Here is a 24,388-nt window from a genome sequence, read left to right on the forward strand (position 1 = left end):
TGTTCATCCAGTTGTATTAACAAGTTTTGAAGAAGAATTGTTGCCATGGTTTCATTGTTAGAAGCCGCCTCCCTGAAAAATAAAAGAGTTATTATACAAGAGGAGACAACTTAGTGAAATATTTGCTTTTTACCATACTAACTTTGAAGTGATAAAGTTATTCTGCAGTGACAAGCATTTAAAAGTTTTAAAACATTAAATTGTAAATATGAAAAAACTGCTCATAAAAAAGCATTAGGGAATTGAAGTCAAAATCACAATAAGTTACCACATCACATCCATTAGGATAGCTATTATTTAAAAACCAGAAAATAAGTGTGGGTGAAGATAGAAATTGGAACTCTTGTGCACTATTGGTGGGAAAGTAAAATGGAAAACTCTATGGCAGTTACTCAAAATATTAAACATAAAATTATCATATGATCTAGCAATTCTACATCTGGGTATATACCTCAAAGAATCAGAAGCAAGGACTTAGATCCATGCACATCCACATTCAGAGCAGCTTTATTAGCAATAGCCAAAAAGTGGAGGCAACTCAAATGTCCATTGGCAGATGGACTCAAAACAACATTCAGTATATACATACAATAAAATATTATTCGGCTTCAAAAAGGAAAAATTCTGATACATGCTACAAAGATGAATGAATCTTAAAAACATTACACTAAGTGACATAAGTCAGTCACAAAAGGATGACTATTGAGTGATTTCACTTTTATAAAGCACCTAGAGATGTCAAATTCATAAAGATAGAAAATAAAATAGTGGTTACCAGGAGCTGGGATGGGAGGAATGAGGTATTACCCTTAGAGTACAGAGCTTCAGTTTGGGAAGGTGAAAAAGTTCTACAGATGGATAGTATGGCTGCAAAACAGTGTGAATATAATGAATACCATTGAACAAGATTCCTAAAAACTAGTCAAAATGGTAAATTTTATGTTATGTATATTTTGCCACAATAAGAAAGATGGCTTGGAGCAATAAATTATACCAAGAGTAAAGCTTTGAAGACTATGAATCTTATTAAGAAGAAATACTTATTTACATTGAGTCTGTGATAGAGAATTGATGTCATTGATAGATTTGCTTGTTGGTTTTATGAAACATAAAAAAAATGTCGGCATTTTGGAAAAACAAAGCACTAGAATCATTAGGTTTTTATCTACAATGGATAAAACCAGAAAGGACAATAATTCCCCTCCTTTCAGAAGGCAGGCCAAGTCCTGGAAGAAGTTCTTTACCTGAAAAGAATGCATCTACTGAGTCAAAGTGGACCATAAAACAAATCCACACGTATAGAGCACAAAGCATTTGTGCATCGACTTCTAGAGAAAATACGTTTGGTCCTACCAGTCTTGATTTTCAATCCACTGGGCCAGCAGATGTCGAATTTCCATGGGAAAGTTGTCATCGTAGAATTGATCTACTTGCTCCAAAAACTTGATTTCTAACTGTTGGACTTGATTCCACTGAGACATGCTATAAAAGGAGTAAAATTAAAGTATTAAAATGTTGTTGATTGGTGGCTGGGGAATATGATTTCTTCTTTCCTGAGAATTCAATCGGACATTGTTATCCAATAGTAAAGTAACTGGAGAAAAAATTTTCTACTTTTACAATCACTCAACTAAAGACAGAAAAGAATGTTTTTGATTCAAAGGTGCAGCAATTTGTGTTTTTCTCTAAGTCAGCCCTGATGAAGACATCAGCCTTCTTTCTTCCTCTGCCACCAGACTACATACATCCTTCCTTGCTCAAACATGAACTCCCGTCCCACCTCTTCCAGGAAGCCTTTGGTTCTCCTTCCTAAAATACCCCACACCCTACTCAAGACTGTTGACATGACCTCATATTCTCAATAAGCTCCTTCCCTTGCTCCCTCTATTGGACTTGGAGCAGCTGGAAGGCAAACACATTCCACACTCATCTCCTAAGACCCTCCTTAGTTTCTCGTATTATGAGAAACAACCATCCCCTCAAAGCTTCCTTTATGTGAAACTACCACATCTTTTTTCCTTTATTTCTTATTTGTCTGGCTTCTAAAATCAGCTTTATGTTCCTGCCTTATAGTCTAGTACTGTCTTAGCTTCATGAAGAATTTCATATATGCATTTTCCATGGGCTCTTTTTGTTAAAAATATTTTTTGAATCAATAAATATGTCTCTCGCTGTGATGATCCACTGTGGGTGGGCAAAGCTTTCAAAGTTTACTTTTCATTTGTCTCTAGTGTGCATCTGACAATGGTTAGGCAGCAAAACCACACTTGATATATATGTGGCAGCCTGTCATAAAACAGAAGTCTGTGTTTCCCCCACATAACCCCACTCCGGCCAAGATAGAAGCTATAGACATACTTCCTAACTCAGGAAAGTTAATATGACGTTGGTTCCTAGGTCAAACTTTTGATTTTCTTTGTCAGCAATTCTAAATCAAAGAAAAGAACTCTCTTTTACAGGATTAATCACCATAGTATTTCAACATATCTTGTAGGGAGGCTAAAGTTTCCTTTTGCCTACAGAACAGCAGGGTAACAAATTGCATGTATTTCATAGGTGTAGCCTTCAGGTTGCAAATAAAACCATTTTGAGCACCTTTTCTCTGAGCTCCCAGTATATGAGTTAAATGTAAAGAAAGAAAATTGCTGCCAATGTTTTAGCAAAGAGAAAGCAAGTGAGAAAAGAATGTTTTATTTACATGTCACTTTATGGAGACTTTATAATTCTAGGCAACTATACGTGCTCAATATATGCTTGCTAAATGAAGGTGAGCGGCACTCCTGATGTTGCTACAAGCAGGGTAGGTGAACAGTTTAATATTTGTATTAACTTTAAAAAGAAAAATCTTGAGGATCAGATAGGCAGAATGGTTCCTACTTAAAGTGTGCAGCTCCTCAGGGCAACCTGAGGTCGCCTGAGCCAGACCCATGTGTCTTTCCACAGATTGGGTGTGGATCTATTATACACAAAATGGAACGTTTGTTTCCATGCTACTGTCAACAGTGTCTTGCTATATATCTCCATCAGTTCTTCTAACTAGACAACAGAGAACGCAAGCTCAAAATAGCATTATAATTTTAATCATTACTGTTGTTAAATCCTGGCATGATTTGGGTGAAAGTCTGTTACGTACTTAAGAACTCACCTACCTTAAAATTAAATCAGTCCTGACATTATGGCAAGTGAAATAAGGTTGGACACATAAAAATAAATACTGCATGTTTTCACTCACTAGAAACTAAAAAAACCAACACAACAACAGCTCATAAGAGTAGAGAGTAGCACTGTGGTTAGCAGAGGCTGGGAAGGGTGGGAGAGTAGGGTGTGGTTGGTTTACAGATAACGGATGGAAGGAATAAGCCCTGGGCTTCTGTAGTCCTGTAGGGTGAAATACGGTTAAGAATAATTTAGTGTGTATTTTCAAAAAGGTCAGTGAGAGGATTTTGAATATTCTCAACAGAGAGAAATGACAAGTGTTCCAGTTGATGGAATCCTAATTACCCTGATTTGATCATTACAAATTGTATACTTGTATCAAAATATCACTCTGTATCCCATAAACATGTCCAATTATTATGCATCCAAGAAAAGAAAAAGAAAAAAAGAGAAGACAAAGTGAAAAAGTGTTATTTATGAAAATAAACACTGCGTGAAAAGATCACTACTAAGACCTGAATCTGCCTTTCAGAGACCCGAATTTAGGCGGAAAGGGCCGAGTAAGGCGTGTATAGGGAGAGGCAGGACGTTCTTCTCCGTTGCAGCCTTTGGAGACGCCTCTAGACATCCTTCAGCGTGTTTGTGTTTCCTCGCTAAGGGTTAATTCTATCTCAAGAAAACTATGGACATGGCTTCTGAAAACTGCAGGGCCTGGTGGTTTCCGTTGCACACCTGTCCCTGGAAGGCCCTTTAAAGGAGCATTTGGTCCCATGGTCTGGGAGCTAGTGGTGCGGCGTAGCTTACAAAGGAGATGACCCGTCCTAAAACGTCTCTCGCACCCACCAAAGCCACAGGCACCGGCTGCCTGAGCAGCAGGCTTTTCTCTGAAACCCAGTTGTGTCAAGCCAATGTCAGACTTGACAGCCCCGCAGAAGCTGGCTAAGAAAGTGCAGAGGCGCTCCCCCCCCAGCACTCGCTGGGGACGCGTCTGCAGCAGCCTGGAGCCCCTGACCCCGCTAGACCTCCCGGGCGCGGGAGGGCGCGGGAGGGCGCGGGAGGGCGCCGGCCTTCCAGGCGGCTCCGCGGGGACACCCGCGCTCCGGAGCGTCTGGGAAGCGCACGGCATGACTCTCATTTTCCCTAATTACTCCCCCTTAGACAGGTGAGAGTGTAGCAACTGCCCCAACGCCAAGAGAAAGCAAAGTTTCAGCAGCGTCCCGCAGAAGCACTTCCTCCCTGGGAGAGGCCACGCGAAAGTGTGGTCTGCCCTACTTACCTGCTCGCTCTCAGCCCAGGTCCCAGGCAGTGCTCAAGTCCAAAACCAGAATCGCCCCTCACTGTCCCCAGGACCACGCCGCTGACGCCATCCTCAATGGGGGATTTGCATTTCTCCTCCCACTTGAGGCTTTCCTGTGCGTCAGTGTTGGAGGCTCTGGGACTTTACTCAGGTCCCTTCCCACCCACTCTCTATTCTAGAAGTGCTGGGCTGGCAGGGCGCCCTCCTTCCTCTTAAATCTAATAGCCACTCCTGCCACTGCAGGTGGCCCAATGGTGCCAGAAGAAAGGGGAGGGGCAGGCCACACACTGACTTTCTTCGGTTGTTTCTTCAGACAATTCAAGATCCCCGGCAAACTCAACGTCTCTAGAGGTAAAGTCTTCAGTTTCCTGTCTCCCTCTCAGATTCCACTAGGCCTGAGGAGCCAGCCCTTGGGATAGAAGGGTGGGTAGCCAGGATCAAACACCAAACTCCTAGACCTCACTGTGCTCCAATTCCAGCAGGGTCTGCTCCACCAGAGGAGGGCAGCTTCAGCCAGAAGTCAGGGCCAAACCTGGGTAAGGCCTCCGATGCCTGCCCTTCCCGGCCCAGCCTCCTCCTACACTTGCTGGGAGCTCTGCACCTGGTTGCTATGGTGCGTTCTTCTCCCTTTGTGACATTGGTCTGTTCCAGAATCACAGGGTTGGAAGAAGCCTTGGTCTCATGTGATTCGAAATCTTCTTTCATATTTGAAGAGACTGAGGCCCAGAGAGGGAACAAAGTTACACAATGAGTCAGCCACTGAAACGGGATAGAGGTGTTTCTACTCCTACCACAGTGGTCTTTCCATCTCATCTCCTTGGAGCCTAATGTTAACTCCTTGAGTCATAGAGCACTGTAAATATTCAGTAAATTAAAAATAAAGCCAGGCAGACGGATTGAAAGAAAAGCAAAAGCATCACTCAGTCTGATTACACACATGACTAGAACCATATAGCCCAAGGTCAAGGCCTGTTTCACCCTCACCCTGACTAGCCATCACCTAGGTACACCCCATCGATTCTCCTCCTCTCCCAGGTGACCTTATTACCATGTACTTACATTTGCCCTCTTTCCCCCACATAAATGAATCAGTCCCAAAGTCCCACTTCCTATATCACTCTAAATTTCCTGATCAGGTTGGCCTGGTCCTGGCTGCCTGCCCACTGGGCAATTTCCAGGAGGAGTCATTGCTTAGTGTTCACATGAAAACATGCTGAATTCAGGCTATGCCATGAGCTACTGGGCAGAGTCTGGTTTTCTTCTGGGGAAGTAGTCATTGCTTATAGGAAAAAGTCCAAATTCTTGGCGCTCAAAGTTTTGTACAGTTTGGTCTCCACCTACTCAGGAAACTTTTCTCCCTTACAGGAGCCTGTGATGCAACACAAACCAGCCTCCTCTGCTGCCCAGATTAACCTCTCTGGCTTCACTACTGAGGCTCTCTTCTACTGGAGTGTCCTCTCCCAACCTATCTACTGATGGAAATCCTACAGTTCTCAGGGAAGACTTTGCTGATGAACTGAATCCATAGCAACTTTGCCCTGCTCTGAATTTGTATCACACTTCCTATCAAACCAGCACAGTCCAAGAGAAGTAAAACACAAGCCTCATCCGCAATTTTAAGTTTTCTAATGGTCACATTAAAAAGGAAAAAAGGAACAGATGAAATTAATTTTAATATTATAAATAACCCAATATATACAAGAATATGAACATAGCATAGAATCAACATAAAAATTATTCAATACTAAATATTAGTATTTATGGGACATCTCAATTCAGACTAGCCACACGTGGCTAGTAGCTCCCACATTGGACAGCACTGATGTCGACTCTCATTTAGAGTTTTCACTTCCTGCCTTACGGTGTTACTCATACTGGTTTTACTTGTCCTTATCATCCTTGGATTCAGTTGCTGAGGGCCTGCTGTACAAGGCAGAGAGTTTATTGTTGTCCTCCTCCTTTTAAGAGCCTCACCTTGGGCTCGACCCCTGTGGCTCAAGCGGCTAAGGTGCCAGCCACATACACTGGGTTTGAATGTATGGATCCAGCCCAGACCTGCCAAACAACAATGATGACTGCAACCAAAAATAGCTGGGCATTGTGGCAGGTGCTGTAGTCCCAGCTACTTGGGACGCAGAGGCAGGAGACTCACTTGAGCCTAGGAGCTGGAGGTTGCTGTGAGCTGTGATGCCATAGCACTCTACCCAGGGTGACAGCTTGCAGCTCTGTCTCAAAAAAAAAACAGAGCCTCACTTTAGGACTTCCACAGCAGTTCTTAAGCTGTCTGGTCTCAAGACACCCTTTTTCTTTTAACTGTTGACAATTCAAAGAATTGTAGTGTATTATTGTTCTGTATGAAACTTTTATGTACTGTATTAAACCTAAATTTGCAAAAGGTTTAAATATGTCTTCATTTAAAATTACAACAATAAACTCATTATGTGTGAAAATAAACATGTTATGTGAAAAACAAGTCTATCTTCCAATGCAAAAAGTTAGTGAGAAGAATAGCATTGATTTACTTTTTTTTTGAGATAGACTCACTCTTTTGCCCCAGGCTAGAGTGCTGTGGTATCAGCCTAGCTCACAACAACCTTAAACTCTTGGGTTCAAGTGATCTCCCTGTTTAAGCCTCCTGAGTAACTGGGACTACAGGTGCCCAACACAATGCCTGGGTTAATTTTTCTAGTTTTGGTAGAGACGAAGTCTTATTCCTGCTCAGACTGGTCTCCAACTTCTGAGTTCAAGCAATACTCCCACCTCAGCCTTCCGGAGTGCTAGGATTACAGGTGTGAGCCATTGAGCTTGGCCTGATTTACATTTTTTTTTTTAGATTTTCTTAATGCCTGGGTTGAGTGAGAAGACACTTGGATTCTCAAATCTGTATCTTCATTGAACCTGTTGTAAAATATTATTTGGGTTGAAATATTTGAAGAAAATCTGAACTAATATAGCTATGTAGTTGGAAAAGAGAAGAGTATTATAATGGCCTTCTAATGTAGTTATTCTTCTTTGATGCCACACTAAAATTTAACAAATGGCAATTTCTTATGGACTGGTTGGATTGTTTAATATGAAACCTTATAAACAAACTTTCTGTGTAATGCAACATTAAAATTCTTTGTTGCATAATGTTTTGACTAGAATTTTTACCCCACTTATGATTTTGCAATGTTAGACATTAGTCATGTGAAAAATATTTGTCCACTGAATTATACAGATTTTCTTAATGCTGATATATTTTGTCACACAGTATCATAAATTCATATAAGGTATCACTGATCTGATCAGAAAAGCGCTTTAAAGATTGGAAAGCTGTCAAGCTCATGGTGATGCATATAAGTTCTCCAAATTCTAGTTTTTGCTTGAAAGCTCTAATCTTATTATTGACAACAGATATTGTCAGTTGTTTTCCTTGAAGGCTTATTTGGGCAACTTGAACAAACACACAGGTGCTTTGCCTTGAAAAGATCAGCATACTTTGGCACACATGTACTTCACACTTCATCACGCACAGCATTAAAATACATGTACTCAGGGTCTGGAATTTAATCAAATTAATAATTTTTACTGCTTCAACAAAAATGTTTTAAATCAAACAGGCATTTTTTAACATTTTATTTTAAAATGACTACTAGTATAATTTGGCACTGCTGCCTTGCTTTGTGTTAAGACACCAACAGCTTTACTCATCATTGCTTTGGTACCATTGGAGCAAATGTCAACAAAGTGAAAAGACAAAACTGTATTAGTAGTAGGAGAAAAATAGTTTAACCTTGGAGTCCCCCTGAAAATGTCCTGGGGAACACCCCAAGGGATCTGTGGATAACACTTAGAAATCCTCTGTTCTGTTTGCCGCAGGCCGGCCACTGCAATCCGTCTATCCAGACGTGCATATCATGAGGGACTCTTACCAGAGAAAAGTATCTGCCATGAACCTCTCTTTCCCTTTCTATTTCATTAACAGAGCCGGACATCTAGAAAAGGACATCTCTTATCCACTTTGTTTCTCTTTCTTAGAATCTAAGTCTAAACAAGAAATCTTCGATTTCTTGGCTCTGCGCTAGCCCTAGCCTCCCCAGTCCCTCAGAGACAAACAAGGATACAAAGAAAAACAAGCTAAAGTAAAACAAATAAACAAATCAAATGCTAAAATAAAATCCCTGAAATGTTTTCCAAACTCAAAGCCCCCCCATTCCTGTCTTGCCTCTAAAATGCCCCCCTATTTACTTTGGTGATGAGCCCATGAGCCCTATACCTAATTTTTGGTTGCATCACCCTAAGAGAGAATCCCAGAATAAAGACTTTCAGCAAAGTAGATTCTAGCTTTAGTGGGCCAATTTCCAGCTGGACAAAATTGGATAACTGAGCTACCTTCTCTGAGCCCCAAACTCTCTGTCTATAAAAATGGGGGCATACTTCCCACATGAAATTGCTGGGAGGATTTAGGGATCTAATGTAAGACATATGATAAAGAAAAATGCTTAATCAATACCTGTGAGCATCAGAATAATAATGCCGTTGTTAGAAGTTTGGACGTCCCTGGCTTAGGTCTCACCCTCCCTTCCCTGCTCATTGTACAGATGAAGAGATGAAGAGAGGCTGGCGAGACAGGCAGGGTCACACCTGCAAATCAAAGACAGCTCTTCTGATGGCACTTTGGCCAACTAGAGCTGCTTATGCTGGAGACAGAGAGAGGAAGGGAGGGGTCATCACTCTTGCTGCTCTGAGAGAGGTCGGCTCCATTCGTGGACAAAGAACATAAACATTATGGCTTTTCGTTTTTGTAGTAGCAGCTAATTGCTCCCCTCCGAGCTCCTGTCTTTTGTGTGCTAAGGAAATGTGCCTTGAATCTGCGACAGCATATGATAGTATCAAATAAGTGGAGCGGTGAGGATCACTGGGCCAGACGCCCCGGCATGATGAGTCTCGCCAGCTCATCAGTGTGCGGGTCGCTCAAGCTCCATCGGAACAGGGCCGGTCCCGTGTGAAAGGCTTTACCATCTGTGTGTCAGTTTTCTCAGGTCCAGTTCCCAATGACCGCGCTCCCTCTACTGCCAGCTGGGGAGCATTGCAACTTGCAAATCAACATTCTTTCAACAGAAGCGTTTAAGACTCTACAGCCGTACCAGAGAAGGTGCTGAGAACTTCTGCGCTGTTTTCCCTGATCCTCACAACATCGTTCTACCATCATTGCCATATCTCCAGTTGACTGATAAGGAGACGCAGGGCTGGTGAGCTGCAGTGAGGCTCATGGTAGGGAAGGGGCGGGCTCAGAACTCAAACCCAGAACTGTGTGACTCCAGAAACAATGCTGATTCTGCTTTGATAAAAATGTTATCTGCTCTTGTGAGTAAAGCAGTAAGTTGCTCAGAGAGCTATGAAAGAAATAAGTATAATGATTTAAATGTGAACCCCCAAATGGAAAGGATTATTGCATAGTTTATTGATTGGAGACGATGCAGATACTCTTGACTCTCCAGCTTTGCCTGGGACATATGGAGGGTAGCTATGCATTTAAAAGTCCCCAACAGGTCAGCACGCTGGACCCGTTGTCAATGGACTTCCAAAACATTCAGCAAGTTAAATGGATCTACGGCATCTGTTTGTACTATTCCATAAGGTGACTGTTTCTTTTGAGCCACAAATTCGAAAACAGGATAGGATATTCGAATTGTAGACTTCCCCAAAATTTCTGTTTGGTCAGTTAAATATTCCTTAACCACTTTATTGTATTTTATGTATTTGTCTACATGTTGGTCTCTCTCAGCAGTGAATATCAAGGCAGTCAGGACTAAATGCTATTTTTGTTCATGTTCCAGTGTCCACTCAATGCCTGGCACACAGAAGGTGCCCCAGAGGTGTTCACTGCACACAGAGAAGGGCTGGTGGTGGGCTCTGTGGTCCTGTCTGTACTCTCTGACCACGGCTTTAGGGTGATTTGCCTCATCTGGGCCTTCCATTCCCACCAAAGTTGTCACGCTTCTTAATAATTTACAATGACAGCTTGTAAGTTTATAAATAGTTAAACAAAGTTGGTAGAACGATTAAATGCACATTAACTCTAACCAAAGACCAAGTTGAAGAGGTCAGAGGAAAATGTCTTTCAATTCCTTCCTTTTCCTTCCTCTCCCCTCCCTCTCCCTTCTACTCCCCTCTCTTCCCCCTCCTCTTCTACTCTCTGTCTCCTGTCTCTTACTTTCTCTCTCTCTCTCTCTCTCTCACATATTTTCTGGGAATAATGAACCATCTTGCCTAGGTAAAATACCCGGGGGTTAAGCTGCTTGGGGAGGTAGGAGAAAGTGAAAAACATAGCTCAAAGATTCCATTTAAAGACACAAATAGAAACTTGGGAAATGGAGAGAAAAGAGAAAGAGAAAAAGAAAAATATAAAAGGAATAGAATTGGGGGAGACATGATGAAAGAAAAAAAATCTGGCACAAAACTTGGGGTAAAAATGGGGGTCAGAGAAACATTTCCAGCGGTGTGGTCTAATGCCCTGTATCAAGTGTTGGGTTTTTTCCCCTCCAGAGCACACCTCTTCCAACTCTCCAGGCTTCACAAATGATCAGTATAGTTTCTAGCCAGGCACTGTGGTCTAATGGTGTGCACCTATAGTTCCAGCTACTCAGAAGGCTAAGGCAGGATGGTCACTTGAGCACTGAGGAGTTCAAATCCAGCCTGCACAACATAGTGCGACTGTGGGTTTTTCTGTGGTGTTATCGAAGGAAATGAAAGGAAGGAGCATGAAAAAGCAAGAGTGGTTTATCTTTCCATTTATTTAGGTCTTCTTTGATTTTTTTCATCAGTTTTTTGCATATAAATCCTACACATATTTTATTATATATATGCCAAATACTTCTTTTGTGGCATGATTGTAAATGACCTTTCTTAAAATTTCAAATTTCAGTTGTTCATTGTAATTAACTTTTATACAGAGTGTCCCTAAAGTTTAGGTGAAATTTTAAATTGGCACAGAACTGCCACTGGCGTTGTATCCTGGGACCTTGGTAAACTCCTCTATCAGTTTCCAAAGTTTTTTTTGTAAATTCTTTGAGATTGTCTACATATGCAATCATGTCGTCTGTGAATAAAGATGACTCTTTTTTTTCCTTGTCAATCTATATGGTTTTTAATTTATTTTTCTTGCCTTTTGCATTAGCTAGCACTTATGCAACATTTAGTAGGCACAATAGGAAAGGACATCCTTTCCTTGTCTTGTTCCTGATTTGGGGAGGAAAGCATTTAGTCTCTCATCATTACACATAAGGTTAGCTGCCAGCTTTTTGTGTACCTACTTTATTAGGTGAAAAAAACTATTTCTAGGTTGTCTTTTTCTTCAAGAATTTTATCATGTTGAATTTTGTCCAATGAGTTTTTTTTTTACATCTGTTGATATGATCATTTTTTGTTGCTTAGTCTGTTAATATAATGAATTACATTGATTACCAAATGTTAAACGAGTCTTGCATTTCTGGAATAAATCTCGCTTGGCTGTGATGTATTATCCTTTCTACATGTTGCCAGACTTAATTTGCTATTATAGTAAAAGGATTTTGGCATCAACTTTCATGAGAAATACTGATCTATAGTTTTCTTGTTCTGTCTGTAATTGATTTTATTATTAGGGTAATACGGTCTCAGAGTGAGTTGGAAAAGTATTTCCTCATCGTCAATTTTCTGGAAGACATTTTTTAGAATTGGTATCATTTTTCCTGAATTGTATGAGAGAATTCACCATTAAAGTAATCCCAGCCTGGAGTTTTCTTAGTGGAGAATTTTTTTAACTACAAATTCAATTTACCAGTTATAGGGCTAGTTTGGTTTCCAGATTTCTCCTGAGTGAACTTTGACATCTTACATATTTCCCTGAGAAAGAATTTAGAATTTATCCATTACATTTAATCTGTTATTATAGAAATAAAGTTGTTGATATCCTTTGTTATTCCTAGAATATCTATAAAATCTATATTAATGTCACCTCTCTCAGTCTTAATATTGGTAATTTGTGTCTTGTCTCTTTTTTTCTCAACCAGCCTAACTAGAAGCTTATCAATTTTATTAATATCTCAGAGAAAAAACTTATGGTTTCATTGATTTTCTCTGTTGGGTTTTTCTCCTTCAATTTCACAGATTTCTGTCTTGTCTTTATTTTCTATTTTCTGTTCACTTCTGTTTCAATTTGCTTTTTCCCCTTATTTTTCTTAAGATGAAAGCCTAGGTCGTGGTTGCCCTTTCCTTCTTTCCTGATATAAGCATGGCTATATTTCTCCCTTTCTGCTATTTAACCAGCATTCCACAAATTTCGACATATTATGTTTTAATCTTCATTCCTTCTATTCAAAATACTTTCTAATATTCCTTGTGATCCCTATTTTTTAATTGGTTTATTTTTAAATTGTGTCCCATTTAATTTCCAAATAATTTTCTCACATTCATTATTAATTTGGGAGTTAGATAATATACCTTTTAATTATTTGAATTATTTTAAATTTATTGAGTCTTATTTTACAGTACAGCATATGCTCTATCTTAGTTGGACACACTTATAAAAGTTTCTGACTTTTGGGGGTAGAGTATTCTGTCAGTATTAACTGGATCAGGTTTTTTGGCAATCAGTCTTCTACCTTGATTTTCTTCCTATTTATTCAATCTATTATTAGTAGAATATTAAAACCTTCGGCTGTAGTTCCGAATTTGTCCATTTCTCTTTCCAGTTCTGTCACATTTTGTTTTGTGTATTTTGAAGCTCTGGGGTTAAGTTCATAAACATTTAGAATGATTTCATTCTTTTTATGACTTCCCCTTTTATCATTGCGAAATAACACTTGTTAGCTTGACAATATATTTTGCTCTGAAGTCTACTTTGTCTTATGTGTCTATAGCCACTTCAGCTTTCTTTGATTAGTGTTAACATGGTGTATTATTATAACCACTTTTAAGTTATTTATTTACTCAGATTTGAAGTATATGTAGATGGTATATAATTAGGTACTGCTTTTTTAAAAATCCAATTTGACAATTTCTGCCTTCATTATGTATTATGAGGTTTTCCCACTCTGGTTATTGAGAATGTGAACTATACTTATCCTTATGAGGGCTCCAGAAATTGTTCCACCTGCTCCTTTCTAGTTACTCCCCCCGCCTTGGGTGGTTTCTTTACAAACATGCACTGATCAGTACTCAGCTGAAGAATCATGAAAAGCCCTTTGCCATCCCTTTGGTTCTCTGCCCTATGCCTCCTAGCCAGCGTGGCTTCACCAAACTCTCAACTCTATCCTCAGCTCTGAGAGTCTGCCAAGCTCTGAGATTCCTCTTTCTGCGCTGAAGCTTGAGTCTCTAGAAATTAAATCGGGGCAATTATAAAGTTTGCCTCCTTTGTTCACTTCTTCAGGGATTGTTCTCTTGCACTGTTTGGCAGTTTCTCAAAATGATTGTTCCCTTTGGTTTGTTTAGTTGTTTAAGATGAAAGAGCAATCCATCCCTGGAAGAGATGTCATATTTAGAAAAACAAAATAAAACAAGACTCCTAGTTCAATTTGAATGTCAGATATCAAGAATGAATAATTTTTCAGTATATGTATGATCCATATTCATAGCATAAATATGTCTGAAATTCAAATTTAACTGTGCTCCCTGGATTTTATCTGGCTACCCCAATCCCTGTTTATCCGTCATGTCCGAATGAGAAGTCCCCAGAGACTCTTCCAGGTGCTAGGCTGTGTTCTTGTTGGAAATTTATTCAGCTCAGTATGAAATATCTACTGAGCTCTTATGTCACAATGAGGCTGATTTCAGGTTGAGTTGGGAGAGAAGATGAAGTATACGAAACTAACAAGTGCTCGGTTGAACAACACTGCTAAGCATAAATGCCACAGAATGCAAAGAAGGGCCAAAATGAACTGAAGTAGTCAGAAAAAGCCTGGAGATAAAGTTAACAAAAAGGTGAAGGATGAAAAAGATGTATTTGTGTAGGGAGAAAGACCATGATGCTTATCCTGCCTCAAGAAGGCAAGATGCTGATGCAGAACTAAGATTGGCATCCACTAGACAGTGAGAAAAATAATCTAAACTAGAGGTGATATGAGAATGCCATGACACAGGAGGCTGAGAGAGGGCTAGGTAAGACCTGTGCTCCACTTCCCAAGATGTGAGCCTTGGGGCTGGGTCACAGGCAGTCACAGGAAGGAATGATTTTTCTAATGTGAGATGTCTTGTATAACTTTGGAGGGCCCGGGTGGAAACCTGAGTGTCTTCTTTCTGTGTCATTGCTTCTGTGACTCTGACCCAGATTCGTCAGTGCTAGAGTCACTCTGGGGACAAGTGGAGGGAGATGTTAGAAGGTGCATCATGTCTGAGCCAGGAGCCTTTCTGTACAGGGCTACTGCATAGAAGAGGCTGGGTGAGGACTGGGTGATGTTGGCTTTGTGGCTGGAGAGAACAAAGTAGATGCGGCGAGATGGATGAAAAGATCCATCTCCAGATGAATGTTTTGGTAGAACCCCTCCAAAGTTCAGCTACTACCCAGTGTCGAATGTTAATGGAAAGCCGTCCAATGAGAGAGGCTCCCAAATCAGGACCATGAACTCAAAGTCCTCCTGGGGCCGGAAGATGATGGGGCCTGTAGAGAATCAATCTAACAGGCAGCTGCAGAGTTTGGATTTTTAATGTTAAAAAAAATCACCTGTGTCTCATTTGTTGGCATAATTAAAAAAAGATTGAAACACACACAATGTAGACCTACACCTGTAGGTGTGAATTCTGCCAGTTTTACGCCTTCATTCTAAAGCAACGCTTCCTGACCCTAATCATTCTATGGACTACATGGTGTATAGAAAAGGGGGGAGAAAGGGAAGAGGGAGGAAGAGAAGAACAAAGCCAAACAGCACCCTTTAGAGTGGGGTGGGCGAAGATGAGTATTTTGGAGGATGTGAACTGAAATGGCTGCTCTCTCCCCTCTTATCATCCATCACTTTGACCTTTTTATAAGCATGAGACAAGCTGCTGCAGACGTAACTGATTGGAGCAATAGTTTCATGCTTAGTTGTATCATCGAAATTTAGACCAGGATTCTTACCTAGAGACAAGGAAGGTTGATGTGATAAATCTTTACAGAAAAAGGTATTTTGTAATTATCATAAACTTGGGATTTCTTGTAAAAAAAATTTCCCTAAAGAAACTAATCACTTAGAACAAATTACCCAAATTGTGGAAAGTCTGTCGTTAGAAAAGTTTTTCTTTCTTCCACATGTAGAAATGACCAAGGGACATGCAGTCTGAAAACGAACTAAATGAAATCAAAGCAAACTAAACTAAATTAGATGCTTCCATGGAAGGTGGGATTATGTCCGGAACTCCATTTGATGTGACAGTAATGAATTTAATCTTAAAAAAGGAGGGTTGCTATCTTCTTTCTTTTGAGAATTGATTACCACAGAGTCAATCACCACCGATGACCTGAAAGAAATGCGTGTCTTTCTGTTTGCCTGTTACCTCCATTAATGTTTCTATGTCCTACCAATTCTTTTTTTTCTTTTTGAGACAGAGTCTGACTCTATCGCTGTGGGTAGAGTTCTGTGGCGTCACAGCTCACAGCAACCTCAAACTCTTGGGCTCAAGTGATTCTCTTGCCTCAGCCTCCCAAGTAGCTGGGACTACAGGTGCACGCCACAATGCCTGGCTAGTTTTTCTATTTTTAGTACACACAAGGTGTCCCTCTTGCTTAGGCTGGTCTCAAAGTTCTGAGTTCAGGCTGTTGACCTGCCTCAGCCTCCCACAGGGTTAGGACTACAGATGTGAGCCACCGTACTCAGCCTAAATTCTTATTTTTATGCTAGATTAGAGCAACAGGGAGTAGTTTTACATACAAAGCACTTTTGTTTTTAAAAAGTACTATTTTAAGGATAGTCCGTCCTGTTACATACACAGTTGATGTTGGTCAAGTTGTGAAGGGTTTTGTTTCCTTCGCCAGTTCGGAAGGCCAGAACATTAAAGCAGCACCAGAGGGCACTGTGCTCACGTGGAAACCAACTCTCAGAGCGCCTGGAAATAAAAGCTGCCGTTGAGTTTATCTGTCACAAAGTTCCTTTCCCATTTAAGAGAGCTGTGTACTTGTCTCTGGTCTTTTGTCATCTGTGATTGTACAATTGCTTGTTCCTGAGACATCAGAGTTAACAGAATTAGTAAACTAGATTCCACCAACTTGCTCTTGGCTCTGGCCAGTATATTGGTCTCACTTTACACCAAGACAGATGTGAAGGAAGGAGAAACTGTAAACAGTAACACATCGAAGGGTTGGGAGGATTCACTCTTGGCTTTGTTTAACCTGAGTACCTGAATTATGACACTGGTCGGATTTAGTTTAGATAAAACCTTTGTGTCTTAGGTATTTAGGGATGTCAAGCTTACATAGGGCAATGATGCCAGGAGATGGCTCAGCGTCTCTTGTGATCCGTAATATCCACCATACTACCCCTCCCCCAAACACATTATTTGCTATCCACCTTCAAGACAAAAGTCCTCTGGCTGTCCCTTCCAAATAAGTTGGCACATTTAAGTCCTTTCTTTATGGAACTTCTAGAGTCACCATTGCTTGTCAGCTGGTTGGCTTTTCCAGCCAACTTTCCCTAACAGTCCAGTTCACTTCTAATATAAAGGTATGGCCTCTGCATTCACCTCCTCATTACTCCGAGGGATAGAAAACCCCACAAGGAAATCACAAGGGCACTTGCCATTTTCATCAGGAGTGGCTATGTCTATATTAATAAAAATTGGAGATATTAAAATCTGTGGTAATGTACCCAAGAGCCATCCACTGCAGCTCCTGTTTTGTTGGTTTTGAGTCACAGATTCTCTCAGAGCAGAGAGGTGACTTATGTTTGGCCCTGTGAGAAGCAGCCAGTTCATCAGCTGTAACGTGACACTTGGCCATCACTGACCGCACACTGGTAACTTGTACTGTAAGTGTATTGTCCTCGTGCCCACACTCTGCAATAGCACCCCATTGTAAACAAGATGTCTGGCTTAACTGGGTAGCCTCTGAAAACATTTACACTGAGACAGAAGCCAGCGTCATAGAGGAAGGCTGTATTCCCTGTGTTTGGGCTTCTAACTTCCTATATCATTCCCAGAGATTTCAGGGGATGTTGCTTCATCATGACAACAATGGACTACACACGGAGGTTGGCAAAGGGGGAAATGATTAGATCATCCAGTCAACTGGTCTTTCCAGCAAAGGGCAGCAGAATTCTCAGATAGGGAACCTAACACTTCGTTTAAGGCGAAGGGCCAAGTGCTAAGAAACACACTGACTTTGTTGTCCTCTCTAGGGTCAGCTCTGTTTTAGTTGGCTGTGCTCGTGCCCTGCTCAATCCTGTAAACACAAGCTTCCAACCCAGGGCTGCTCTCTTTGGAGATAACCAATAGAGTAAATGCTATCTGGTGGAAGGCAATTAACTCTTATAAATGATGCCTGTGCAAAACTCAAGGTCAGGTTCCTTGCTGAGAACACTTTGACAAGACAAGGCCAGCAGGGGTGGGTGGAGTGCTAGTGAGGCCTCCTGTGGAGAGTCACCTTTTCTGTGTACTTTTGTACTCTATTGTGTAAACTCTGGCTCAGAAAGGGCTATTGTTTCAGGATTATGTATTCACCTCATTGAATTGATTCAATAGCACAGCTGAAACACTTGGTTTCCTGCTCCTGGGTTTTGGTCTTTATAATAACTAACTGAAGGGCTTACCTTGTTCCTGGATCTGTTTTCTTCTTCTGTTCAAATATATGGCTAATTCAAATTTCCAAAGTGGATTTTATGATATCTAGGAGTGGGAGGCTAGAACTCTCCAGAATGGCTGCCAAATTCTCACTTTGCTGCAGGCTCTGTTATCAATCTAGCAACATGTTGCAGCGCGCCTGGTGGGACCCTGGAAGGCCGGTGGGGTACTCAATCTCTCTGACTCTCCCTCTTTGGAAGCTTTCAGTGGCCTCTTCCCCTGTCCATGGAAGATGTTACCGAGCCACGACCACATATGGCCCTAGATTCAGTCATTTCTTGGTAAGAAATGAATTCCTTTTTTTCTTAAGCATTTTGGAGTTGAATTTCTGTCACAAGCAGCCAGTCATATAGCCTGATTGATACAGTAGGCAGTAGGACCACACTATAGATAGCGTTAAGGACAGACAGTCCTGGGACGAGCGCAAGGGGCAGACAGCAGCGTGTTTGTAAAGGAGTTGTATTCAAACATGCAAGTAGGAAGGAGTACCACTTACTTCACAGAGTACTTGCTGGATTGGCTGAAGTTTTTGCAAGGTTACATCTGTTATTCCTTAACATTTCATGGAAGACCGAAGAAGTGCCAGCACACTGGGAAAAGAGCCAACATAAAATGGTTATGTAATAAAAGGTAAAGGTTTAGTTCTGAAAATTAAAGACCCATGAGCTCAACTTTTATAGCAACGAAAAAATTTCCAAAGTGAATAAATAATATGAATAGAATAAAATAGTGACTTTACCCAAACTACATTTCCTCCCAGGGTAATCTAACGATTATTAAAATCCCGACAAAAGGTAGGTAAATTGTATCTGTGGATCGAACCTGGGACCCTAGATCCCTGGGAGAATAGGTACTGAACCAAACCCAAGAAACCATGGCAAGACTGGAATCTCAGATAGGAGTAAAGGAGTAGAGATCGGAGCTGGGGACATACCTGGAACCAGGAGCCTAAAGCCAAGGGCATTAAGATCAGCTAAGATTTTAATGGCATTTTATGACCCTTAAAAAGTTGAATTTTTGAAATATGGGCCTATGAAGATTATTCAGTTCTTCTGATATACTAAGATGACAGTATCATTTCTTCATTCTTTATTTACTCATTCACCAAGTACCTAACACTTTATTTTTGCAAGGAAGCTTACTAGGAATAAAGAAAATAAAAATGATGGAGTTGGTTCAGTATCTCCCTGATAATAACAGCAGAGTTGGAAAGTGTTTTGATGAAGATCTAATCAGTACTGCATTTTCTATTTTTAAAAAAGTTATCAAAAGAGTAACGGTTAAAATGTAACTAAGTCTTGATTACTCTGAGGATTTGGTGTAAGTTCGGAGAAAAATTCAGAGAAGATTAATGTTTTAAGACAGCCCTTTTAAGCATGATTTGGCTTTCCGTTGGCTTTCTTTTTTAAAACTTACATCTTAAGCATTGTTCCAGCTTTGATGGAAGATCTCAGATTTCCTGAAGTATTTTTTAACTTACTGGTTTATACAATTTCAAAATATTCTTGCTAAGCAGTGCCTCGTTCTTAAACTAAAAGAGCCATCTTTTATCTGCAATTTGGTTTTTGTCATAGTCCAAGGCAAAACATACATAAAAATAATGAGAAAAAATTATTTTGGTCTTTTCACTGATTGCCTTCGATTTTTACTTACCTTGTAAATCAGTAAAATGCTATTCTTTCTACACCACTCCACTTTCTGTGGCTTTCCATTATTGTATCTGTTCCTTTGCAACATAACTCATTAAATAAGCTTCGTTTGAAGATCTCTGACAAGCTTACTTTTCACTTATGAACTTAATGTCAAGCAACCGATTCAAACACATTTTAAGCAATAACTAAATAATTCCCTTACAGCTATATACAGGTGCTTACAAGATGAGTTGTGGGTGGTTAATTTATTCATCTGTTTGTTCAGCAAATTACAGAGTAATCATTGAACAATGAGCTGCAGTAGGTTAAAGTAAGGTAAAATACCACTTAATGCAAGACATGTCTCTGCTATCAAATTTGAACCTAATTGCTGGAAGAGACAAATCTTAGTATTGAACATGAATATCTCAATACAAGGTATTCATGAATTAGATTAGGTTATATGAACAAACTAAGGAAGTCTGAGTGGAGAAGATGCAACCTAAAAATGGTTAGGATTTTTGATGAGGACTGAGAGGAGACATTAGGAATGAAGGGGACAATGTAAGTAAGGGCTTCAATACAGCGTGTATTCAGGGAAGGTAGAGCAGGGCATCTTGGCAGGAGCAGATCCTTTACACTGGCAAACAGAAACGGAAGCCTTGAGTAGTGAAAGTACTTTGGCATTATGAACGCCAGGTGCATGAGTTTAGAGTATTTCTGTGGCCCAGTGGCCTCCACTTCATTCTCAGCCTCTCCAGCTTATCCTCAAACTGCTGCCAACATGATTGCCTTAAAAGACAAAGTTAACATATAACTCCCCTATAGAAGATGTCTCAGCAGCTCTCAGGGGATGTTAGCAGGACGCGGGTCCCTAAGTCTTCTCAGATATGGGTGATTGTGGCCAGGTGGGGCACCAGTGATGCTTTGCCTGGCCTTCTAAGGAACTATCAGGGTAAACAAGACCCCTCTTTGGTCTGGGAAACAGTCTCAGAGAGAGTTAGAAAAACAGCACCTGGAACCCATGATGACATGGCAAATAGGATGAGCAGTATCTCTGGGGACTAATTGAATTCCTGGGACACTTTCAAGTTAAGGGCTCAAACAAACCATCATTAACTGTCAAATTCACATTGTCAATGCATTTAATTTCAGCAAAACAGCATCCATTATATTAAATTTACATTCAGGAATGAGGGTGATGTCTCATGATTTTAAACTTAGCACTTTGGAAGGCTAAGGTGGGAGGATTGCTTGAGGCCAAGAGTTCAAGGCCAGCCTGAACAACACAATGAGACCCTGTCTCCACAAAAAATAGAAAAAATTAGGTAGGTGTGATGCCTGTAGTTTCAGCAACTTGGGAAGCTGAGGCAGGAGGATCACTTGAACCCAGGACCTTGAAAAACCCAATAAGCTGTGACAATGCCACTGCACTCTAGCTTGGGTGACAGAGAAGGATCCTGTCTCAAAAGATCAATCAATCAATCAGTTTACATTCAAATTTATACATTATATTCCCATTTTAACTTCATTTTTTAAAAAAAATTATGTTGCATATGGTAGAACATAGAGATGGGTGTGGGCATATGGCATTATCTAATCTAGTTTTAAAATCATCTCTGTAAGACAGTTATTTCCCACATTACAAAGGAGGAGACCAAGGGGTCAGAAGGTTCGAATAATTTATGCAAGCTTTTACCCCAGTGAAGTGGCAAATTTGAGATTTTAACCCAGTTCTGTTTAATGGCATTTCCTCTGCACACAAAGATTCAGAAGTCATCTTTAGAAACATGAAAGTAGAATTTCTGGATGACCCTTCTAAAACATACAAGCAGAGAAATACCAGCACCTAGACTTAATCTGCAATACCTATTTATGGGCTGGGTCACTTCGTAAGAAAACTGCAGATTCTGGTCTTACTAAATCAAGCAGTTATATTCACTGATTCTTCAAATGGTCTCTCATCCCCTTGAGTCTGTGATCACTTACTTGATTTCTTCTGCTCCCTAAGCATTTCAAATATCAAGAGTTAAGTTGAAACAGTGAGGAACTCTTTCTCATATGGAAAGAAATGACTTGTATAGTGAAATTTTCGTATTTCACTAAAACAACGAAAGCCATCTTCAAGTACCATTCTTACTGCTGCTTTTTTTTTTCTTTTTGTGTAAACCTCTTTCAAAAGTAAACAACAGCAGCAACGAAACCCAACAAAATTTGGCCCTGGCCCTCCTTGATGTTTAAGCCAGATCTGTGCTTAGTTTTGTCCAAACCAAGGAGAAGCAGTCAGCTGGTCCCAAGCCCTTCACAGTGCTAAAGAACAATGAATGGAGAGTTTCAAAATTAAAACCATACGTTTCATAGGAAACAGCTCCAACTGGTGCTTGATTACAAACGAGGTGTTCTGCTTCTAATATGATTTGGACAAGCACAGAAAACCCTGCAGGCGTGGATGGAGAGATGTTTCCCTTCCAGGAAGAAAAAAAGGTAGCATCAGATGCGTTAAGATCACCGTGATTCTGGACACCATCAAAACCCAGGGCATTGAGGGGGTTCTCAATTTTATGGCTACACAGGGAGCCCTTTGCTTTCCCAGGAATCCTCTCCAGAGGGAGAGGCTTTGTGTAGAATTTTCCTGACTGCAATGAATGTCAGCACATTCCCAGCTAGAACGCACATTCTATTCTTATGGAATGAAACTGACCTCCCTGCCCCAGCATGCTCTCCTTATTCATCACCGTGATTAATTTCAAGTGCGCAGTCATGCAGGTTTCTAGATGAATTGCGCAGTCCACTCCAGATGGCAAATATGTACCTCTGGAATCTCCTCACCCTTAGGAGAGAAGATTTTAAATAGTTGGCTTACAATCAAATCTGCATCCTACAAAACTCCCTGCCCAGACAAACCTCTCAATTTGCAGCTGGCTTCCATCCGCCCCTTCCTACTCATTTTCTATGTGATACCATGTGATTCAAGTGGGAGTCACAACTGAAGTGAAAATGTTTACTGCACAATTCAAGATTTTACAGTATCTTTTTCAGCCAGTGGAAGCAACCAGGATTCACGAGCCCCTAAAGTGAGGTTCAGTAGGACCCTGGATCATGCTTATGCACCAGATATTTCCAAATTAATAGCCCTGGCACATGCTGCTGAGCTTCCTCTAGTGAACAGAAGTTTTATTCCATTCGTCATCACTGTCAAAGGGAATAAAATATGCAAAATAAGAGTTGTTCAGAAACTGCCCTTTTGTGTGTGCACTTCTGTATCAATGTTGGTTCAACATGGCTTGAACACAGATTTCCTCCCCAAAACTTGTCTGGAGTCCCTAAGTGGTTCAGATCGTGAAAAATGAGTTAATTCGCATTTCTACCATGTCCCTTCTCAATGTTAAGTTTTGTTAAGTTTTTTAATTGAGACATTTTCTTAGGATTCAAAGTTAAAAAAAAAAAGGAAATTTCTCTTCTGTGCCTGCATCAGGGCAGTCCAAGTCCACATACCCACACAGACAAATGAGTGCCCGACTCCGTCCACTCTGCTTTGTACCCACAACTGTCGCCTCTAGGAGCCTCTGCTGAGGTTTCCATGGAGCTGTGGGGAAGAGTTTGTTTGGAATCTTCAGAGCATTTGTAGGGGTGAATGTGGACAGACACAATCCAAAGGCTGAGTCTGGGGGGGAAGGTGGGGGTTTCCCATCCAGCAATGTCCTGGCTCTCACAATCATCATTGCCTTGTTACCTGCAATCCCACAAATTCAATTCGTGACAATACACGTTCACTGTGCCCTGGGAATTCAGAGTGTACTAGAAAAGAGGCCTCATCTTCAAGAAGCTCACAGTCTAATGGGGAAGATAGGAACTTTGCAATAAGCTAACTCTGTCTGAAAGTAGTGAAAGAGGCACTGTGGGAGGTATTTTGAGCTAGATGTTGAAGGCTCAGGGGGAGATTGCTAAACACAGAAGGGAAGGTTGAGGGAATCCCATTTGCTCTGTTAAGAGGAAGGGTATGCAAGGAGGCTGAAGCCCACAGGAGAGGAAATGAGGCAGGCAGGGCCAGGCCAGGAGGCCGTGGTGTCTTAAACCAAAGGATAAGGTGGTGTGATTAGCAAAGGTGATGGAGAGATTTTAGAGGGAAGAGATCCCTGGGAGATTTTTGCCATAGTCCTGGCAAGTGCTGATGAAGGCCTAGACTAAGGCAGTGACTGCAGGATTGAAAAGGGAAAATTACACCCAGGGCATTTTGGGGGAGGAACTGAGAAGATTGGGTATGGGCTATGAGGGAGAAATCCTCAGAGGTTTCCAGGTTGGAAGACTAAGCTGATGGAGGCAATTCTGAAGGAGTTTCTCTCTCTCTCTCCATCTGCTTGTTTCTCTTGCTGTCTCTGTCTCTCACTGTCTCTGTTCTATTTTTCTGCCTACCTTTGTTTTTCTCTGTGACACTTTGTCTTTTTTTTTTTTTTTTTTTTGAAACACAGTCTCCATCTGTCATACTCTCAAACTCTTGGGCTTGAGCAATTCTCTAATCTTAGCCTCTCAAGCA

The 24,388-nt window shown here is 40.8% G+C and overlaps 1 protein-coding gene across 1 annotated transcript in view; it reads right to left on the reverse strand.

Moving 5' to 3' along the window:
- The window catches only part of STAT4 (signal transducer and activator of transcription 4), a 122,896-nt gene extending 99,462 nt beyond the window's left edge, over positions 1–23,434 (reverse strand). The window contains 3 exon segments of the mRNA XM_012812754.2: positions 2–72; positions 1,354–1,482; positions 23,354–23,434. Coding sequence (XP_012668208.1) covers positions 2–72; positions 1,354–1,481 — 199 coding nt within the window. The 5' untranslated portion in view covers position 1,482; positions 23,354–23,434.
- Positions 23,435–24,388: the final 954 nt, after the last annotated feature.

Source organism: Otolemur garnettii, unplaced genomic scaffold (genome assembly GCF_000181295.1).
Source record: "Otolemur garnettii isolate 467f Iridium unplaced genomic scaffold, OtoGar3 scaffold00222, whole genome shotgun sequence".
NCBI classification, from domain to species: Eukaryota; Metazoa; Chordata; class Mammalia; order Primates; family Galagidae; genus Otolemur; species Otolemur garnettii.